The 21663-nt window shown below is 31.6% G+C and overlaps 2 protein-coding genes across 2 annotated transcripts in view; one reads left to right on the forward strand and one right to left on the reverse strand.

The window, feature by feature from the left end:
• LOC106788347 (GATA zinc finger domain-containing protein 10-like) overlaps nucleotides 1–21663 on the forward strand; it is a 375811-nt gene that overhangs the window by 147495 nt on the left and 206653 nt on the right. The gene's annotated exons all lie outside the window — the stretch shown is intronic.
• LOC106788345 (sialin-like) lies at nucleotides 13782–18254 on the reverse strand. Its single transcript, XM_014751520.1, has 7 exons — nucleotides 17976–18254; nucleotides 17727–17859; nucleotides 17045–17327; nucleotides 15544–16129; nucleotides 15312–15444; nucleotides 14963–15204; nucleotides 13782–14479 (listed from the first exon to the last, which is right to left on the reverse strand). Coding segments are annotated over exons 2-7 (1419 nt in total). The 5' UTR covers nucleotides 17728–17859; nucleotides 17976–18254; the 3' UTR covers nucleotides 13782–14305.

Genomic DNA, 21663 nt, shown 5'->3' on the forward strand with positions numbered 1-21663 from the left:
AAAAAAAAAAAAAAAAAAAAAATCTTGATTATATTAATACTTATTAAACTTTCATTTTTATTGTAACCATTATTAACGTTGAACTTTCGTTTGTAATATATAATTATTAATATAATCATACTTAAAATATAATAAAAATAAAATAAAATGTTAATAAGTTGAGTACAAAGAATTATCTTTTCTAAAATTCTCTTTTAATATAGGGAAAAGTATTTGTTTAATCGCTTCTTTTGAAAAGTGATTATTCCACGCGTATAAAGTATCCGGTAAGTTTGATATCAGCCGCATACCAAAGCTTAGAGCCGACTATACTCGATTCCAGCTTTGACTACATCCTTCTCATTCCACTTTGCCCTACTTCCATTTTCCCACTATTCTCTCCTGATGCACGTACTACTACTACTACTACTACTACTTCTATTACTATGTGTATAAACGTGTGCCCGAATTCGTTTTAAAATTTTTCGTGATTTTCAGGGAAACGAATTTGGCAACTAAAAAAAAAAAGAAAAAAGGAAAAAAAAGAGAACAAAAATAACAAGAAAGAAATGAAGAAAAAAAAACGGATAAGAGAAACAGTACAACAAGAAAATCGAGCGCTTTTTTGTCGAAAGTTATGCTAGAAAGTACAAAGGAAACTATTTGGTAGCAATGGAAAAATGAGTTTAAAAAAAACCAAAAAAAAAAAAACAGAAAGTAAAAAATGTACAAAAAACAAAAACAGGACCAACAAAAAGAAAAAAATAACCTTGGTCCACGAACGAAGCGCTCTACGCGTTCTCGACGAATTATTGCGCGAAAGTAATTAACGTTTTAAACGTCAGCGCGATGCACCCGCGAGTCGACGTTGCGTACAATGTAATTTTTCATCCCCTTGTCCTCTTCGCGGATTCTTCCCTAAATTACACACATCCCAACACACATCGTAACCCCCCCCCCCGTCCACCTTTACCCCCTTACACTACCTCGAATGTAGCAACTTTTAAAAAATTTTCCAATATTGTCGTTAATTATTACACCGCGTAATTAATATTTTAATGTGGCTTATCTCGTATTAACGCCGAAACGGACGAGAATTCCTAAGGGATGGGATGGGCGAGAAGGGAGTAGTGGCGTGGGTGGGGGGGGGGTAGGCGGTGTAGAAGAATTACGAACGATGAGATATGATTTTAACTGGAATGTCATGTAATAAAATCATAAACAAAATGCGAGTGATGAAACCATCCGTGAACGAAATGCGTTTGTTTTTCTCTCTCTCTCTCTCTCTCTCTCTCTCTCTCTTTCTTTCTCTATCTCTCTCTTTTCCTCTCTCACTTTGTCTTTGTCAGCAGGATGAAACTACAACGAAGGGACAGGGATGACGCGCAGGGCCGTGAAAAGTTCCCATAAATTATTCTCTCACACGGAATGTTTTTTAACGAATCAACGGGCCAAACGTGTGGGTTGAGAAAAAAAAACAACAAAAAAAAAAAAAAACAAAAAAAAAAAGGAAAGAATATAAATAAAAGGAAATTAAAGCAATGGTAGCGCGTAACAATTAAAAGAAAAATCATAGGCTTGGGAAGTCATGATGAATATATGAAAATATTGTCTTCGTTCTAGTTTGTCGAATTTAAAAAAAAACGAAATAAGATTATTATTCTCTGTTTATACGGGAACTTTCGATATTACAAGCTTTATCACTACCTGGTGGTACTCGAATATACGAGCTATACTTTTTCTTTCTCATGTTACTCCTCCTTTACCTCGACAGGGGGGTTGGATGGATTCGTCAAAGCCGTGAGTGGAATATTCGATCGGTATTTTACTAAACAAAATGCTTCTGACACACATCCTTCGTTTACAGATATATCCTACATGTAAATACAGACAGGTGTGCATTTATCACGTGTCTTTTCAGATCCTAAGAAAATGAGGACGTCAACGTGCTGAGAGAAAGAATAGAAAAATTTCTTAATTTTATTACATTTACGATAGATTCTGTTGAACCAAAAAACATAGTAAATTTAATTAATTTACATGCCACGTATATGTTTTAGTAACACTTAACAGGGTTTAGAATATGATTTGATAGTCATCAAAATATGGAGAAACATTGAAATATTAATCATTTATTTCATACTGAAAGAAATGACGATACGCTGTTCCAATTATGATTGCTGATAGCATTGTCATAAGTTACATGGTTAGATTTATTATAGTGAAATCGAAGGATCTATTAAAATCCAGGATAAAAAATATATTTTTTGTCAGGGGTGTATATGCCATTAAAGATGGAGGTTAAAGGTTCGAGGATTACAGAGCCGTAAGCTGGCGCCACATTCGGAGGATTTTGGTACTACGAAAGAACGAGGAAGGGTGAGGAAGGAAGGTGGTGACTTAGAAAAGCAAGTTTATCCCGTGAAGCTTCTCGATCAAAGCCATTTCCAACGTGTATATCCTACGGATATACCTAAGTTCGTACTTGAAACTTTGAAGAATCTTCTGTAGTCGTGACGTAACTCAGGCTTCAATTCAAAGATTTATTTATAAAAGTCTTAGACAAATTATTTATTATTCCAATGTTTCATTTCATCGAAACTTATTTCGAAAGTTCATCGAAGAATTCGAAATATAAAATTAAATGAAAAGAGGTTAGAGTTTGCCATTTATCAATCTTGCAACCGCCATTTTAATAATTAACCTATTCGCTCAGATATACTAGCGATAAAATGTGATTTACATAAAAGGATCATACAATACACGATATTGAGCATAATTTGATTACAGTAATTTAAGTTTTTGTTTCAATAAAATAAACTTTAAATAATATTAAACAGGGGAGGAATAAGAAAGCTTTATCGTATCTTCCAGATAGATGATACTAACAAAATACGAAGAAAACTTGTTTCACTTTTCCATTTAAAAACTAAAAAAACCTTTCACCTCGACCCAATATATTCTTCAAAATATTAGATTTAAAGTATCCGATATTAGCGTACAATCAGTGTACAATCATTTTAAGCAAGCAGCAATTATTTAAGTACGTGTAATCTTCTTCGTAAATGATAGTTCGAGCACGTACGTGAGTATACGTTCTTCGTATATGGGATTAAAGTTTTTAAAAATACAAGTCACGTATGTATACAAACTTTCGTAGCATGAGGGTTAAGAATTTTATTAAATCGAAGAAAAAAAAGTGTATGATTTTGTAACGAGTTCACAAAGAGGGTGGGAAGGAGGCGCAGGAGGGAGGGGAGGGGAGGGGGNCAAACATTTCCCTTTTCACGAGAGAAAGAGAGAGAGAGAGAGAGACATACTAACGTTTGCTTTGCGAAATGAGGGGAAAGAGGGGGAGGGGGAGGGGAGGGGTGGTAGGGAAAAAGATAGGAAGAATCGATCGATGAAAAGTAGCGTTGCACGGTGCAGGAATACGAGTTTTGCGTTGCAATAACCAACGCACCCTCGACGTAGATAATCGCCTCGTAATTCACATATCCACGATCATTATTATTCATACTTCGAAGCGAGAGACCACGTTACGCGAAGGCAAATTGCCAGCGAGTCTGGCAAATACAACGTTCTACTTGCATCTACCTATATATATATATGTATGTGTATGTGTGCATATGTGTATATCTACGTAGTGTAGAAGCTTAGCTTTTCATCAAGCATTATATAACGTTCAAGCCTCTCATGAACGTACACATTTTTCCGAGACTGAACGTAATAGTGTGCGTTGCGAAGAAGTAAAACCAGTGTGAGTTTACTTTGGAAGTTAATAACACTTTAGTCAACCGAACGTAAAACGTCGATCGCTAGTTGCTTCATCCGTTAAAGTGGATAAAACTCATGGGCCCCGCGTTGATGAGAATTCAACAATATTCTTCATTCTTTTCGTTCTTTTTTTTCCATTCATCGAATCGTACGATGTATCTACGTTATATATATATATATATAAAAAAAAAGACTATTCAAAGTATTAACGGAATACACACGAAATGATGTTCGGTTACGAGAACATCGAAATTTCTTTTAAAATCCATATCCCAGAGTGATGAATAATCATTTTTATTTGTTCATTTTTGATATTCATACAATGTACTTTAGTTAATTAATAGGGATCAATTAAAAGTGAGATACGATTTGAAAGAATATTCATGATAAAAACTGTATTTCACAAATTTTTCAAATTTTCAATAATTCCCATATCCTTCCCCGCATTAATAACAATGGTACAACAATTATTAATGGTACAACGTAGCTTTCGTTAAACAATATCAATTATAAAAAAGAAACCAAATTTTTGTCAATGATATAAATTCCTAAAATAATGATCGACTTAAACATATATTAGAAATTTCCTAAATATCTTTATATGTGATTTTAGATTATAATTTTTTGTACGAGATATTACGAGATACCCAAACATATATATCTTCGAACGATATACATATTATATCGAAACGTTTGACGGTATAAATTCATCGAATTCACATCGGGGTCCTCCTTTTGAATGGGAATCGAACGTCGTCCTCCTCCTCCTCCTCCTCCTCTTCCTCTTCCTCCTTTTTCTCCTCATCCTTTACGTCGTCGATGTCGTAGTCGTCATCCTCGTCGATTTCAACGAAACGTTTCGAACGAACTCCGTTACGGAATATATGTGGAAAACCTCCATCGTTTCGCTCCTCCGCGTGTCAAACGAAAATATGTCACTGACAGTCGGTATGTGTCAGTTCGAGGTCCGCGGCGGGCCCGTTTGCGTTTGCCGTTTCTCATCAACATGCGAAAACTTTGTTATTTGTTTGAACACGTTAAATTATGCATGCGCAATATGTCGACGGGCTTTTCCGAGTGGGAGTATGCGATTCTAGTATGCGACTGCTGGCGATGATGTTCGAGGGAAGGTAGTAGGGAACGGTGGGGTGTGTGGGGGAGGAGGGGGACAGGGGTAGGAAAGAAAGAAGGAAGGGGTAAGGGGATTGAAAGAGGATGAGAGCAACAGCAAGTGAAGGGGACGAAGGAGTAGAAGTTGAACTAGAGAAGTATAGAAGTAAGAGTAAAAGTAAAAGTAGAAAAGAAGCCGATTGAGGGGTGGTAGGGAGTTGAAGAGATAAAAGGGTGTTGCCTATAGGCAAGGAAAGGTTGCAACAGTCGAAACGGGGAGGGGGTGCAAACAACGCCAAGCGACTACGAACGTTTCTCTTTCTCTCAAACGTAATTAAAACAACAATAAAGTGCTAACGCACAACAATGAACGAACCTAATAACTTGCTGCCGGGTTTGGAAGTTCGTAAAGAGGGAAGAAGAAAGAGGCAAAGCAGGAAAGAGAAAGAGAGAGAGAGAGATGGAATGAGTGAGTCCGAGGTTTTCTTCGAAAAGAGAAAAGGGGTCGGTGTCGTTAAAGAAAAGTCGATTAAATTTTACGAACTCGAGTATCTTTCTTCTTCTTCTTCTTCTTCTTCTTCGAACTTTATTATCACCGTAAGAAAAAGGTTTTTCTCTTTCTATCGTTTTGATAAGTATCACGCTCGTTCGTTAATATTCCGTAGGAACGATGTAAATATTTAAACAGTTTTGAACGACTTCCAATGACCTAACTAAAATTGAAAAGGGAGAAAGGAAGTAGAAGAAGAAGAAGAGTAAAAAGAAAAAAAAGAAAAATGAGGTACGAGATTTTCAACGCGGATTTATCGAATCGTTTTAACGTACCCTTTTTTATTATTCATGCATAAACGATGCGAGTAAATATCACCACCAGCGAGTTTTGCATTAATCAATTCAATAGATATACGAACAAATATCCTATCCGATTGCATTTAATTCAAATACGCTTTTTACGATCAAATTGTAAGAAATCTAATAATTAGAAGAAGAAGAAGAAGAAGAAGAAGAAGAAGAAGAAGAAGAAGAAAACAAAAGTAACAATTGTCAATTATTATTCGTATAACAAAATTGTTTAACCTAACAAAGTAAGAAAGTTATATAAATAAATACGCGTTCGTATAGGTACGTTTAATATCGTCAAAGAGACTAAAAGTTATCAAAGGTAGTGAGGAATGAAGACAGGAGTAAAGAGAGGGGTAGGGAGTGTGAAGGGAGGAAAGGTGGAATAACTGTGGGGAGGGGGTGGCAGGGTGTTCGAGGGGTGGAAAGTGTGCACGGATGTGCACGTGCGTATGCCTGGAAAATTGCTAGACAGACCAGCTCTCTCTCGTTATGTCGCCTACGTGTTGTATATGCGTGTACTGACACATCGTTGTATAATATGTGTGTATGTGTGAGTATATATATATATATGTATTTGTGGAAGCTTTTGGAATTCTAGTTACACGCGTAGAGTGAGCGTGGCAACATATGAGATGCATTTTTTTAACCGCTCGACAAACGAACGAACGAACGAACGAACGGAACGAACGAACGGAACGAACGGAACGAACGTACGTGACGCGACCGGGCTAATCAAAATCCGATGCAGCAGCAACGACCGTCGATTAAACGACAACCCCCTACTTTTTTCTAGAAAGCCGTTTGCCCGCAATACGCGCCAAGGGGTTCGTCGATTTTTCGAAGCAACGTAAAAGACAAAGAGACGACATATGAAGTGCTCGATTCCAACATTCTTCTGTTATTTCTGCTTTTTTTTTTCTTTTTTTTTTTTGGGTTTTGTTTTCATTWTTTTTTTTTTTCTATGCGACATATCCCTGCCATTAAATCTTTGACTGTTGCAATCGATCACGTTGAAATGTCTACAGTTTTTCTTTTTATGTCTTTTTATTTTTTTTTTTTATTAAAGTGTACAACAATTTTCTGTAGATAAAAGAAGAAAATTTTGAATATCTGCAGAAAATACGCATCGATTTTATTTGTGAACGATTTCAATATAATTTGCAATATAAATTTAAAGTTGTAAGTATTGTTTTTTTTTTCCTCTTGTAAATTAAGGAAATAATAAATTTATAAAATAAATCATTTCGATGGAATTTTTGACGATTAAAGACATCGTTAATTGGAATCTTTCAATATTAGTTCTTTACAATTCAAAGGAAAAAAATTAATTAAGAAAATAATAATTTTGATAGAACATTTCGATATATTAACGCGTCCAAAATTTAAAGTTTTGAAATAAAAGGGTAAAATTGGAATTATTCTAAATTAAAATAATAAAAAAAAAAAATGAGAATAAAATTGTTTATTAAAAGATTTTTAAATAAGATAAGAAAGCAACAAATATGACCTTTCGTTGATCATTTCGAAAAAAGATGATTAAGTTTCGCGAGTTTGGATGAATTCTTGTTATCCTTGGACATTTCTTACTTTCCGAGCTTTTACTTTACTCGAGCAAAGAGTAAGTAAAGTAGAATAAAAAGAAGAAAGAAGGAAGGAAGGAAGGAAGGAAGAAAGAGTTGAAAGAAGTAAAACGTATCGAGTTCCAGAACGCAGCAGCATAGTCAAGAGAAAAATGCATGAAAGTTGTACTTCAATATCGGATTGTATGTTTGTTCAACGTTTCTGTCTTCTAAACAACTATGTTTCCTCTTTCTCTGTCTGTCTTTCTTTCTATCTTCCTTTTTCACATCTCTCGCTGATAGCAACGCGTTGTTTAAAGTAGTAGTAGTAGTAAAAAAAAAAAAATATTGTAGAAAAATCTTTCGACGAATATGTGCAAAGGTTTTCTTCTTTTTTTTTTTTAAAGAATGTTCAAGTTCTGTATTTGCATTGTCCTAATTTCACATTAAAGAGAATGAAAGAAAAAGAAAAAAAAAGAAATAGAGACAAATATATATGATACGAGAGAGAGAGTAAAATACGAAGAAAGAGCCAGTGTAAGAATATATATATATATTTTTTTTAATATATAAAATATATATAAAGATATGTTTTTCCCTATTTTTTTTAGATAATATAATATAAATATTAAATAAATATATAATTAATGTGTGTGTGTATCACAAGGATAATATGAATATTATATATATATTTTAATATATTATTAATTTATAATTTTTTAAAAAGATTAGTATAGATATATTTCTACACCGACTGTGCTTGTCAGTAAAAAATAAAGAGAGAGAGAGAGAGAGAGAGAGAGAAAAAAGAAGAAAGACGAGAAAAGTAAAAAGAAAATAGAAAAGGTAAAAGAAGTCATCCCATGTCATGGTCAACGTCATAACCCTCTGAAATATTTTCCATCTCGGGGTATTAAAAACGGGGTTGAAAATGTGAGAAGGTCTATGGAATGACGTGCCACTATACCCTCGATATATATCGATATGTATATAATCGATATATATATAATATATATTTCAAAATACATAATTTATATATATTTCTAATAATATAAATTAAATATATGTATACATATATGTAGATCTTTACACAAGATAGAAAAAGAGAGAAATAATGTGGGGTAGGAAAAGAGAAAGAAAGAAAAAAAAATGAGAAAAAGAGGAAAAGAGATAGAAATATCAAAAGAAGGGACCGTAAAGGGAATTTCGATACATCCGGCCATCTGCGCACGCGACCTCGATAGCAGTGGAAGTACGAGCAACCGGAGAATACATTGGAAAATCGTAATGGATAGCTCGGAAGAATAATCTCTACGTGACCGATCGTTTAATCATTAGAATACACGATAGGAATATATACTACATAATATATCGAAATGTCAAACACATATAATTGCTTTTTAATTAAAGAATATTTATTTAACGACATTGCAAATTTCTTACGTTGGAAAACGTTCAATCGTATGAAAATATTTTTATCCTATACTAGGATTCAAATTTTTGGGAGGTTCTATTTTTTTTTATTTTTGTTGACAAACTAGGATCATACTTCCAACGTTTTCTCGCGGTTTTTATCTTTTATTTTTTCTTTAAATATATATATATATAATAGAATAGTATAATAGAATAATAATAAAACAATTGTAAACTAATTGCTAGGATATAGGAAAAATATATGTCAGGATTTTGTTGAAAATAAGTTCTAAGTATGAGGAAAAATAATACACAAAATAAAACACGTTATACTTGTGTAAGTTTTTCTTAACAAATAAATCTACTTCGGTTATTCCAAAGGGATTCATTCGTTCTTACATATATTCCGTCACATTTTTGTGAATTTAAATAAGAACTCTAAACTTTAAGCAGTTAGTGTATAAATCCATATAAGTCCCATTAATTATCTCCCACCATAATTACCATAAGACGTAAACAAGAATTATGCATTTTAACTTTCCATTGTAAGTACGAAAGAGCTTCGTTAATATCGATCGAGCGAGGTATGTGGGCTAAAAAAAAAAATTAATATAATATAAAAAGTATAATAAAATATTGTTAATTAATTCTACTCGAGGTCAAGAAGGTTCAAATATATGTAAATGATGATTGGATAAGCGAGTGTTTGAACGACAGGGCTTTTCCGGTCATGACTATATACCCAACATGGTTAATAATTGAAGCAACACACGAGTGCAATTAAATTCGAAGTTCCGCGAGGAAGGGGTTTGGAAGAATAGAAAGGTGAAGGAGGAGTAGGAGGGGTGAGGAGGGGGAGGAAGAGGTGAGATAGGGGGTAAGGGGAAAGAAGGAACGTGAATGACGCGTCACGTCTCTCACTCTTGTCGTTTTCCATGGATGCACGTGCACGGTAGATTCAAGTGTGAGCACGTGACACATCGAGACCTTAATAGCGCTGTCTCGAAGGGATTTGTGGTTTGGGAAAAGGTTTTAAGGGTCGTACTCGAGTGTCTCTTAACAGCTGCGCTTTCTGACTGTACACCTCGATGATGCTACACGGAAACACAATCACCCGACTAGTGTTTCTCTTTTTTCTTCTTTTTATTTCATTTTGTTTTTGGTATATCCTCTTTGATACCAATAACCTAAATTCTTTGGGAAATAATCTAATTAACGATCGATTCCACACAGGGCTTTGTAATGATTGTTATTAATTATGAATGTAGGATAAGTTATATTGTATTGTATTTTTGCGTGTTTGATATATTCTTATTTTAATATATTCTTATTTAAAATGATTATATTAATTGTGTAATAGAGATGTTTAAAGTATAATATACGATGTTTTCTAATTTTTAATTATTTACAAATTTAATTTTAATATATAACACGTGCGATGATATATTAAGAATATAATAGGAAAATAACATATGTTACTCTTTGTACAGAGTAAATTAGTTTTCTTATGACTTTTCTCGATATAATTTCTTTTATTAAAATATTCACAAATTCGATCTAACATTAGATACGGAATAAAATAATTGTCAACATAATTCAAAAAATATTAAAGATATAATATAACAGAAAAATAGCGTGTGCGTGTAATTTAGCATAAAATAAACAATAAATAAAATATCATTTATAAAAAAAAATTTATATAAATTAAAGAAAAAAATCAAATTTCAATAATTCTAAATAATAGTCTAATAAGAATAAAAATATTTAACAGCGATACGATTCAATCAGTAGTACATAATGTTAAAGAAAAGACGAAAAAAAAGGTAAGAGAAATATTAGTTCGTTCTTTCTTAGCACTTTGAAAATACTTCGGATTCCTGAAAGAAAGAAAAAGAGAGAGAGAGAGTTGAAAATATCTTGGTTAGACTGGTTGAAAACGGGGTGGAGGGGGGTAGGGGATAGGGGGTAGGGGGGGGGATAGGACCGATGTAATACTTATGAAAAAGGAAGAAACGTAGGAAGGAAGGAAGGAATGAACGAACGAACGAACAGCAGCAGCAGCAGCAGCAGCCTCTGTGTGGACATCGTTTTGAATAGAGTGCACTCGACCTTTCGTACTTCGGGTTCAACATACTTTCGCCGTCTCTAACCTCCGTCTAGTACGTCGTGCTCGCGAGCTCTTATTAAACGTGGCGATTTATCGCTAGTAATAACGGTGCGGTCTGCTGGCGTTGCTCGTCGGCAAAATCCTCTCCTCTCCTCTTCCCCTCTCACTCTCATCTCGAAAAGGAAGGAAGGAAGGAAGGAAGGAAGGAAGGAAGGAAGGAAGGAAGGAAGGAAGGAAGGAAGGATGGAGAAAGGGCAAGAGCTAGAGAGTAAGGGTTTATTTCTTGGAAAAGCGTACAATATATAACACACACACACATACCCATACACAAATGTTCACACACATGTTAATACACTTACATCTACAGACATCCAATACATATCTACTTACTTGTGATGAACCGTAAATGTGCTCGTACGATTTCAACGTGCGTGAGTCCCCAGAGTAGATTAACAATTTCTGACATTTTAGTGCCTTACCCGGATGCGTTAACGCCACTTCAAGTAGCGAAGCGCAGCCCCTTCTGACTGTAACGAGCTTCAGGATTGATTAACCGTCTCGTCTCGTCTCGTCTCGTCTCGTCTCCTAGTTGCAAGACCCACCTCCCCCCTACCTCCTCCCCATTCCCCCCTTACAACCACTCCTCGTCCGTCGTCCACGTGGATTCTAAGCAAACGAGTTGCCCTTTTAACCTTACTCTTCTAACCTTCTACCTACCTACTCTACCGGGATCGTAATTAGCGCGTGATTAATTACTTTATCTTATATATTTTACTTTTTTTCTCTTCTGTTCTTTTCTTTCTTTTCCTATATCTTACGAACTTATGCTTTTTTTCTTAAAACCCTTTTTCTTTTTCTTTCTATTCTTCTTGATCTGATCAAAGAGTATTTTTTATCTTCGTGTAATACGTTAATCGTGTATTTATATTATTATTATTATCAAATTTAAATAAAATCACATCTATCTCGGAAAAACTTTGCCCCCCCCCCTCATCCCTGTCAAAAGTGATATTTTTTTTGTTTATTTCTCAATTATTTGATATATTTTTTTTTAATGAAATATATAACAATTTTATTTAACTATTGGGTACGGTAAACGTATAATGGAATTTGTAGGTTTCGAATTACAACAAAATAACCGTGTGAATACGGTCATTAAAGTTGTACGCACGGGGAGGTAACCATAATTAAAATTATTTTCGAGTATATTCGAGAACGACCGACAGGTACATTCCCACGTGTATATCGACGAGTTGAAAGCCCGCAGAAGCGGAAAGGGTCACCTGTTATGTGATCGGGTTAAGGACTCGAATAAGCATTATTCATACACTGTGAACGTATATTCTTAAGTTATTCATCTCATGAATTAGTAAACACGATGAAGAAGCCCCTACTAAGTTCGTCTATTGCTAGGACCACCTAGTAAAAAGGCGCGTGTCATCATTTATTTTCATTTACGACTATCTTCTACGAATTCTATTCCCCCCTTTTTTTTTTCTTCTTTTTTAATTGAGTTTTTTTTTTGTTCCTTTCTCTCTCTATCTTCTCACAACGTATTGTTTGATCGATGTTGTTTCGATACAATTATTCGAACGATTAATTAAATCTATCGAATCTCTGTGTGTAAACCGTTTACTTTTTTTTTTTTTAGAATTGATAAGATAAATTTAGTGTTGTTGTTGTAAAATATGACATAATTTATTTTTAATCAGAAATATATTCAATTAATATTACAAACTAATTTGTACCATTCGAACGGTTGATCAAATGATCGGTCTTTAAACAAAAATTAATAGTCTCATAATTTTAATGCAAAATCATTTTTAATACCAATTGAAATAATATAAATATATATATTGTTATTTTCGGTTAAATAATAAAACAATAAGTTCATCACTTTTAATTTACGTAAAATCGAATGAAAATAAGTGATAACGTTTAATGCAGAATTTCAAATTTCGAATTAAAAAAACCGGGGTTCTTTAATTTAATACTCGTATTTAAATGATAAATGAAACAATAAATGTATAATTACGATATAATAATAATAATCATAAAGTAAAACCACCCATATAAAAAGCAATAAAATTTAACGAAAAATATTCAAATTCGATATTATATAAAAACCGATCGTTTAATCAATCGTATTACAAAATTGTTCAATATATATATTAAAAATAAAACTAATTTAATGCAAACGCGTGTGAGAGAGATAAAATACACATATAATAATAAAAACCAAGATCTTTCATTCGGAAAAAAAGGATTTTGAGATCGAAAAATGTATAATTTTTTAAACGTTAGAAAGCTTGAAAATTTCGTGCTCGTGATTCAAGGGATAAGAAAAAGAAGAAGAAGGGCTAGGTAATATTTAAAAGGAAAGCGGAAATGACTTTACGGTGGCACGTTAGTTGTGTCGACGTGGTCTTCTATATGCTGGAAATAGATTACAAACGTAATATTTCAGCCTCCATAAATATTCCACGCGTCGTGAGAGAGACGTGGTACTTCTTTCGAGCAAAAGGGCCCAACCTTATCCTTGTCTCTCACTCTATATATCTTTCTCTCTCTCTCTCTCTAGCTTTCTGTTCTCTATCTTTCTCTCTTCAATCCACTTTAACTCGACAAATATTTTCCATGAACACGAGGCGTCACTCAGAGTCGGCAACTAAAGCCACGGGCACGAATCTAATTGGAATAAAAGAGATTTTTGTAGGTGGGGTGTGCGCCCTAATTGCCATGGTCTTTCGTCATTATGGGTGGTCTCTCTCTCTCTCTTTCTCTTTCTCTTTACTTTTCCTTCTTTTTATTTTCTTCGTTTTTTTCTTTAAGTTTTTACGCTTTCTTTGAAGAAAGACTCGGTCGTATCATTCGTTTTCATCATTCGGTAAGACTTATGCCAATTTTCGTAAGTATTACAATTCGTTTACGTATCGTTGACATCTAATTTGTCGTGTATAACTATGTCTTTTTATTTAATTATAATTTATTTATTTTTTTTTTCATCGTGTTTTCTTTTTTCCGTAACAAAAGAAACATCTTTTCTTTATTTTTTTCTCAATAAGATTTTTCCATATTTACAAAATTATTATGTTTCGTATTACAACGATTGTTGCATGTAAATACACAATTACGTGAAATTTTATTATATACGTAACAAAAAAATAAATAACAATATTATAAAATTATTAACAAAGAATATAATAAACTCGTAATAGATAAACGTTAATAAATTTTTATGCGTGTATAAATGTACAACGTGTAAAAAATTTATTTAAAAAAAAGTAATTAATTCATCTATCTGTGAACACATTGTTTGTCAAAGTCGCATGACGATATTTAAATGATTTTAATAACAAAATCATTGTCTTTTAATATATAAATAGATAGAATGACACTTTTAAAGTACATAAATGTATCTTAAAAAAAAAAAAAAAACCAAGGAACGATATGTATAAATAAACTTTTTCATCTTTGCTTTCAATAAATTTCATCGATAAGAAATATGCACATCGATTTACGTTCTCGTTTCTTGTTGTCTTTCTTCGTTGTCCCAGTTAATATCTCTTGCATTCTCTGGGTTATTCCATGGTTGAATTTTTCCGGAACCGAATATCATAAATATTACAAAGGCAAGTAACTGAGCTACGATGTTTATCCAAAAAACGTATCGCCATCTTGCAAATGTATGCTAAAAAATATGAAAAACAAATCAAATCATAATTTACATAAAAAATTGAAGTTATCAAACAAAATATAATATTTAATGTGAAAGATATATTATAAAAAATTTGTTAAGATATAAAAGTATTTAATTAAAATATTATTAAAAAAATTTGACGAGAATTTTTGGGGCAATCACAAACGTTAGAAAAAAAAAAAATATTTTACGGCAAAAATAAAAATTGATAAATATTTTTTAAACATGACAAATCATACGAATAATGAATAACATCGTGAAAACATTTAAATAATTTAATAAATCATCTATAGAATTTTGTGTGTGTAATGAAATGGGGTATCAAGAATGAAACAGTAAAATTCTAATCTTTCTTTCTATCTAAGAAAAGATACGATCGAAATGAAAGATAAGAGGCGGAGTTAGTTCAGCCTTTTCGATGTTTGCCATTGGTGCAGCAGTATCTAACGACTTTCAAAGCATCTCTTAACTCACCCCTTGTTCCATTAAAGCTCCCACCAATGCTGGTAAGATGAACGCCGAGAGTGTTCCTGGCGTGTTCGTTATTCCCATAAGAATACCAGCGTAATTCGGTGCCAAATCGTTTTGATTGCAAAGATGACCGACGAAAATGGCACCGCAAACAACTATACTCAATACTAAAAGAATCGTTGACGTTTTACGATCGCATCCAATGTACATGATCACTATGAGAAATATACATGGTGGTATGCAACCTATATAAAAGAATTGTCATCATTTTTATTGCATTATTATCTAATAAACAAACTTTTATATCGATCATTAATTTCATTAAATAATATGAAATTAAACAAATACTCACTCACGAGAACAGCAAGTTTTCTTGCTCCCGTTTGAGACCAATAACCTTTATTCCTACCCCAATCTAATGCTTTACCAAGAAGTGGATTAGTTATTGCATTTATTAGATATGGCGTACAACTGATCATTGCATTCTGTAAAACCAATCAAAAAAATGTTGGTTTTATCGATAAAAAATAAATAAAAAAAAAGGTAACGATTAAATTTATCCACGAATTTTGTTCAATACTTACGGATTTAATATCATATCGTAAGATTTTGTTCATATATAGTGGTAATTGTGTGAGTAAGAAGTACCAACAAAAGTTTCCAAGCGTGTTGGTCCAAATCAATGCCCAAAATGGTACAGAAGTGAACATTGCTTTCCAAGGTATAGTCATTTTAGCAGAAACAGGTGAACGATGACCATAAGTATTAATTAACAATGATCTTTCTTCTTCCGTAATGAACTTTTGTTCTTCTGGAGAATCCTCGAAGAAAAAATAAAAGAAGACGCACCAAATTAACGGTAGTGTACCGTGAATATAAAACACTGCTTCCCATCCAAGATCTTTTAAGATCAAACCAGATGTCAGAATCGATATGACTGTTCCCAAAGATGTTCCAGCGTAGATTATCCCAACCCACATACTTTTTTCCTCGTAAACAACCCATTTTCCTACAAGAACGTTCACCACTGGAAGATTAGCAGCACTCATGATACCCGCTAAAAATCTCACGATTAGGAGAACCGTCAATACGTTAGCAGCGATTGGTACGATGATCGTTAAAATTGCATTTGCTAATACACAGATCAATAATACTAGCTTCGTGTTGAATCTATAATGAAATGGAAATTATTTTTCTGTTTATTTTTTTATTTTCTAATCTTTTATGATTATAATAATATTATAAATCGATAAATATATGTATATGGATTTAAATCTTATCGATTTAAATGATACATAAAGATATAGTTACTGTCATTATTCTAATGATTTATAAAAATACGTACAGAGTGCCCTAGTTTTTTTTTCCCGATATATTCTATATCAACAAAAATAAAATAAAAAATATTCTCTACAAACTTTTTAATTAATCATTTGAAAGCGTATGTTTGTGAAATTGTTATTTATTATTTTTACTTATTAAATATTGTAGTAATAGTTTGTGGAAAAATAGTAATGCATTCTTGTATTTCCAAATTGTCAACATTTTAATACGGTTTTATAGAAATAACATATATTAATAATACGAGCCTTCTGTCGAAATAGTATTTTTATCAAAATGATTGAATTTAAATCATTTTATCTACTCGTATATTTCATAATATTAATGATTCGTAATACACTTGATAAAACAGTCCTACATATTTTATTTTATTATTGAAGAATAGAATATTCGGTTATCGTATTATAAGTGAAAATAAACATGTCAACGATAATTTATAAACCATTCGTAATATCGTGTTTTTACGATACGTAATCGTAAAAAAAAAAGAAAAAAAACAGATAATTCTTACTTCTCACATAATAAGGAAGTTTATTTAAAAGATATTTATGTAAAGATTCTTTTCACATATGTAAAACGTATACTCGTTTAATATTACTTAATAACTGATTAATAAATACTGAGAAATATTTTTTTTTTCTTTTACATTATGACGAGAAAACATTAGTAATGTGTTTTCAATGTTAACGATACTTGAAAGACAACCAGAATTTAGAAAAATAAATTTGACTATTAATAACTCACCGATCTGCGAAATATCCCGAAGGAAACATCCCAACGAGATATCCTGCAAAATATATGCTAACAACGAGTCCTTGTTCAGTAGTCGTCCAATCAAACGGTCCTTCCAAATCCGTTGATTTCGTGTTACTTATATCCTCAAATTCAGGACACTCGTTTGATGCTGTTGATTCGCGTAATTTTACCATACCAATTATCGCTGTTGATATGTTGACCTTGAGACCGTAAATGATCATATTCGCGATGCAAAGCATTATCGCGAAAAGGTATCGCACTTTTCCATACACTATCAACAAACGTTTTTAATTAATTAATAAAACAAGAATAATATAATGGAATAAATAAAATTAATATATATATTAAACGTCATATATAACATCATATATTATCATTATATATATATTTTAACCAATTAATAAGACACAATAATATAAGCAAATAAATAAAAACAATGTATATACAAAAATATAATTATAAATATATAAATAATTTTAGGATAAATGAATTAAAAATTATTATTTGAATTAAAGGTTAATAATTTTGATATAAATTGAACATAATTAAATGAAAGGTTAAGAAATATCATTTTTATTAATAAAAATATATATACATATAATTAAATAAAAAAATTATCACTAATTATGATTGATATGACAGAAAAATAAAATAAATATAATAAACTCACTCGTTTCTTTTTTTTAATGATGTTTTCTCTCAAAAAGATCTTTGAAAATTCTTGTTTACGTTAATGGTCTAGATCACCTTGAAAAGCAGCAACAGCAATACATATCGATACTCGCGTTTTTTGTTTCGCTTTTCTATGTTCGACAGATTGAAATCGTTTTAATCACAAAACAATTTTATTTTTTAAATACAAAATTGTCTATCGGATATAATGTCAAGTATTAAATTATAACTGCGAGACTTTACAAACGTTTAGTTTCTTCTCGTTGTATCTCGTTATAATAGATGATCGTCCTAGTGTCTTCATATTATCAACACGTGATTAAAATGCCTTTGAAAACGTTCAAGAGATGGACGGAAAGAATAAGAAAATGAAAGAAAGAAAAAGAGAGAGAGAGAGAGAGAGAAAAAGAGAAAGAAAATGAATAACAAAGATGGTCACGATGCGATAAAGTTCACTTTCAGTCTCGTTCTGTGCAAAATCGTCGATATTGTGAGTGTCAAAGCAGCGCACGCGCGCGCGCGCGCACACACACACACACACACACGTTTATAATTAATTCCACCGCGTGGGAAACTACGAAGAAAGGTGGTGGTGGGGTGGAAGGTGGATGGAGGGGTCGGGGGAAGGAAATGTTCGTTATTTACGTCACGATAAATTAAACGACATTCAACACGTTTTAAATAATATTGTCCCCATTTATATTCGAAGGTTTTATTAGTTCTTTTTTTTTTTTTTTGTATAATTATCATAAACGATATATAATTGAACGAGAATAGTAGATTTGGTATTAAAATTACGACTCGATGAATTTACAAAAAAAATCAATAAAATTTTCTTATCGAGTTATAATATAAATTGATAGCCTTGCATTATTTTTTGAACGATTACGTAAAAATGACTATTCACGATTACGTCTTCGTAACGAATAAATGAATGAATATTAAATAATGAAATTGATATTTAAAGTGACCTCGAATATTTATTATTCGTATTTATGACGTCTGAATAATTTTCGTTTAACCATTGTGTATACTCTTCTAGCGGGACGTTTTTATTTGTTGTTTATCGTTCGATTTATATTTAATTAGATAAGATTTGAGTAATATCGACGATTGTGTTTTGTATATTTTATATCAATACCTTTTGAATATTTTATTTATTTATTCAAAATTATACAAGAATGTTCTTTGGTTTTGAATTTACGATGAAGAAGAAGTATGTTTCGATGTTAGCAACTCTAGAAATTATCGTCGAATAAAGATTTCATACTTTTTGCGTTTTTATCTGTCTCATAAAATATATATCCATTTATGGTATACACACGTAATACTATCTTACTTCTATTCTATCGTAAAAGAAAATACTATCGGATAAATGTAAATATATATTACACGTTTACGTGTTACACCGAGTATATATAACAGGTGAATCGTTTTTAACAGTCATTGTTTTGGAAGGTCATTTTTCTATCTATCTAGTGATTCTTTTTTTAAATTCTTATTTTACATGACTTTAATAATAGTAAAAGTTATGAATTTATATACGGTATATTCTGTAGAGTAACTTGGATAATATTTATGATTAAAACAAATATATTTTTATTGGTCAATGATCATTAAATGATGACGTCAAGTTATTTAAAGTCATCGATTTATTTTTCTTTCATAAACACATTCGATTATTATTGTATTATTCATCTCATTCTAGGTCTTGCGTCTTTTTTGGAATCTTACGAAACGAGATGAAAGAATATTATCTTATTATGAAAGAGAAAGAAAAAGAGAGAGAGAGAGAGAGAATATGTTTGACGTAGAGAAAAGAGAAGAGATGAGAGGGGTGAGGGACGAAGAAAATCCTCTCCCAAGAAGATAATAGAATCGAGTTATTACGTTCGTAGATAGTAATCCACGTATTTTCAAAGTGGGTGTGTTCGTTTCAGACGAGACGAAAGATGATAAAACAGAATCCGAGGATTTTATTAATTGGAATTGTATACATTAATTATCATATCTTTCAATTATATTGCTCGCGAAAAGTAATTTCGTTTTATTTCGTTTTTTTCTTTTTTTTTTTCTTCAATGATTAACAAGAGACAATTTTTATCGTATTTAAAGGCCAAGACGTTTTAAAAACATCATTAATTTTCGAAAAAAAAAAAACAACAAAAATTCAACTTCACAGTTATTTATTTCATTGTTTACGCGAGAATTATTATTCCACAAATCTTTATCTTTAATTGGATAATTTAAACGCGATACATCTTTCATGTCGATATTATCAGAATATAATTTTCATAGTGACGTTCAGTTAACATATACTTTCCATAAAATGCACGGCATTATTACTCTTATGGTAATAAGAAAATAATAAATAGCAAAATATAACGTAAATGTTGATTTTCCATTTTTGATATCAACGACACCAAAAAAAGAAATATTATTTGACGAATCAAAACAAAAGATGATTCTAAGTCAAGTCTGAAGTATCTTTTGTTAGAATGCAAAATGATTCAGAGATTTGACAGTAAGTTTAAGTATCGGTAAACGTGACTAATGAAATGTCTATAAGGAAAACTAAATTATTTTTCTAACAACCGAGTACTTATATCTTTTTATGGTTTTTTTCCTTATGTAACTAAGATCTTAAAGTAATGTATACGATTTAAAACGAACAAAATATACAGTCAGTAATGTACATAAATTACGATTAAAATAATAAAATGAAAATTAACTAATGAACAGTTTCGAAGTGATCAAATAAAAAATGTAAATTCCTTATTAGAAAATAAAATAAAATGCATTAGAATAAAATTAATATTATGCATAAGTCAAGAGGATTAAAAATAAAACATATTTTCTTAAATACAACACAAAACATTCTAACAAATCTATAAAACAATTCTAATACTTTTCTCTAATTTGACAATAATTTATAAAAATTTACAAGAAAAGAAACAAATAAGTTAAACAATGAAATTTTCAAATATGTACTTACATTTAATAACAGACGACAATAACTCACTTAACGTTAAATTAATCCAAATAAATTCAACGAATATAATTTATATACGAGTCATACTTCGATGCACACTAACTAATCGTTTAAATTAGTAGAATACTGATTAAAAAAAGTAAAAAAGTAGAATTAAAAAATAAAAAATAATATAAAACGAAATGCATGTTGTCCGTGGCAAGGCTAGTATGTTTCTTATCTAAACATGCAACGACGCGTGTATAGTACGATTATTCATTGGGTGTTCTCGCGTTTTTCTTCTTCTTCTACTTCTTCTTCTTCTTCTTTCTAGTGTGTTGTTGTTGTATAGTCAGCAGTAAATAGAAAGAAGCTCGTGAGTTCTTTGTAATAAATGTTTGAACGTTCGATCGGCTACTTAATATTTATGGGGTGAGGATAATAGGATGCGCCTCAACTCGGTGGGTCTACGTCCACGAACGGATGAAAAACGTTCTCGAGAATCTCTTGGACTCTTTTCTTTCTCTCTCTCTTTCTCTCTCTTTATTTTCCCACTTTTTCTTTTTTCATTCTCCCCACTCTTTTCTCTTTTACGCCAGCGCGAACGTATCTTCAACATCCGACGGATAGAGAAGAAACGCCTCTAAAATTATATTTCAGTGACTCGTATCGTTCATCCTCGAACCGAGATAAAAACCTTTCCACAACGATTAAACGCTTCGATGATTATTATTATTATATATATGTAAATTTATATATATTCTATTTTTATATACGGGAGCTGAGTTATCTGTAAAATATGGTTTTTAATAGAGGAAAAAATATATAAAATTTTAATGAGATATTTAAATTCAAGAAACAGTATTGCTACATCTTTTTCTTTTTTTTTTCTTTTTTGGAGGGTGTGGAGAGGTTGTTTTTATTTATTACTTTTGGATGATTAGGATTTTGTAATTAATTGAAA

Source organism: Polistes canadensis, unplaced genomic scaffold (genome assembly GCF_001313835.1).
Source record: "Polistes canadensis isolate GaletaPanama2010 unplaced genomic scaffold, ASM131383v1 scaffold_136, whole genome shotgun sequence".
Classification (NCBI taxonomy): Eukaryota; Metazoa; Arthropoda; class Insecta; order Hymenoptera; family Vespidae; genus Polistes; species Polistes canadensis.

What these genes read in the sequence shown, in the direction of transcription:
- LOC106788345 (XM_014751520.1), bottom strand. An exon ending in AAAACTTGCTGTTCTCGTGA is followed by an intron (nt 15,205 to 15,311) that starts GTGAGTATTTGT and finishes TCTTTTATATAG; the next exon opens with GTTGCATACCACCATGTATA. An exon ending in GAGCTTTAATGGAACAAGGG is followed by an intron (nt 14,480 to 14,962) that starts GTGAGTTAAGAG and finishes CATATTTTTTAG; the next exon opens with CATACATTTGCAAGATGGCG.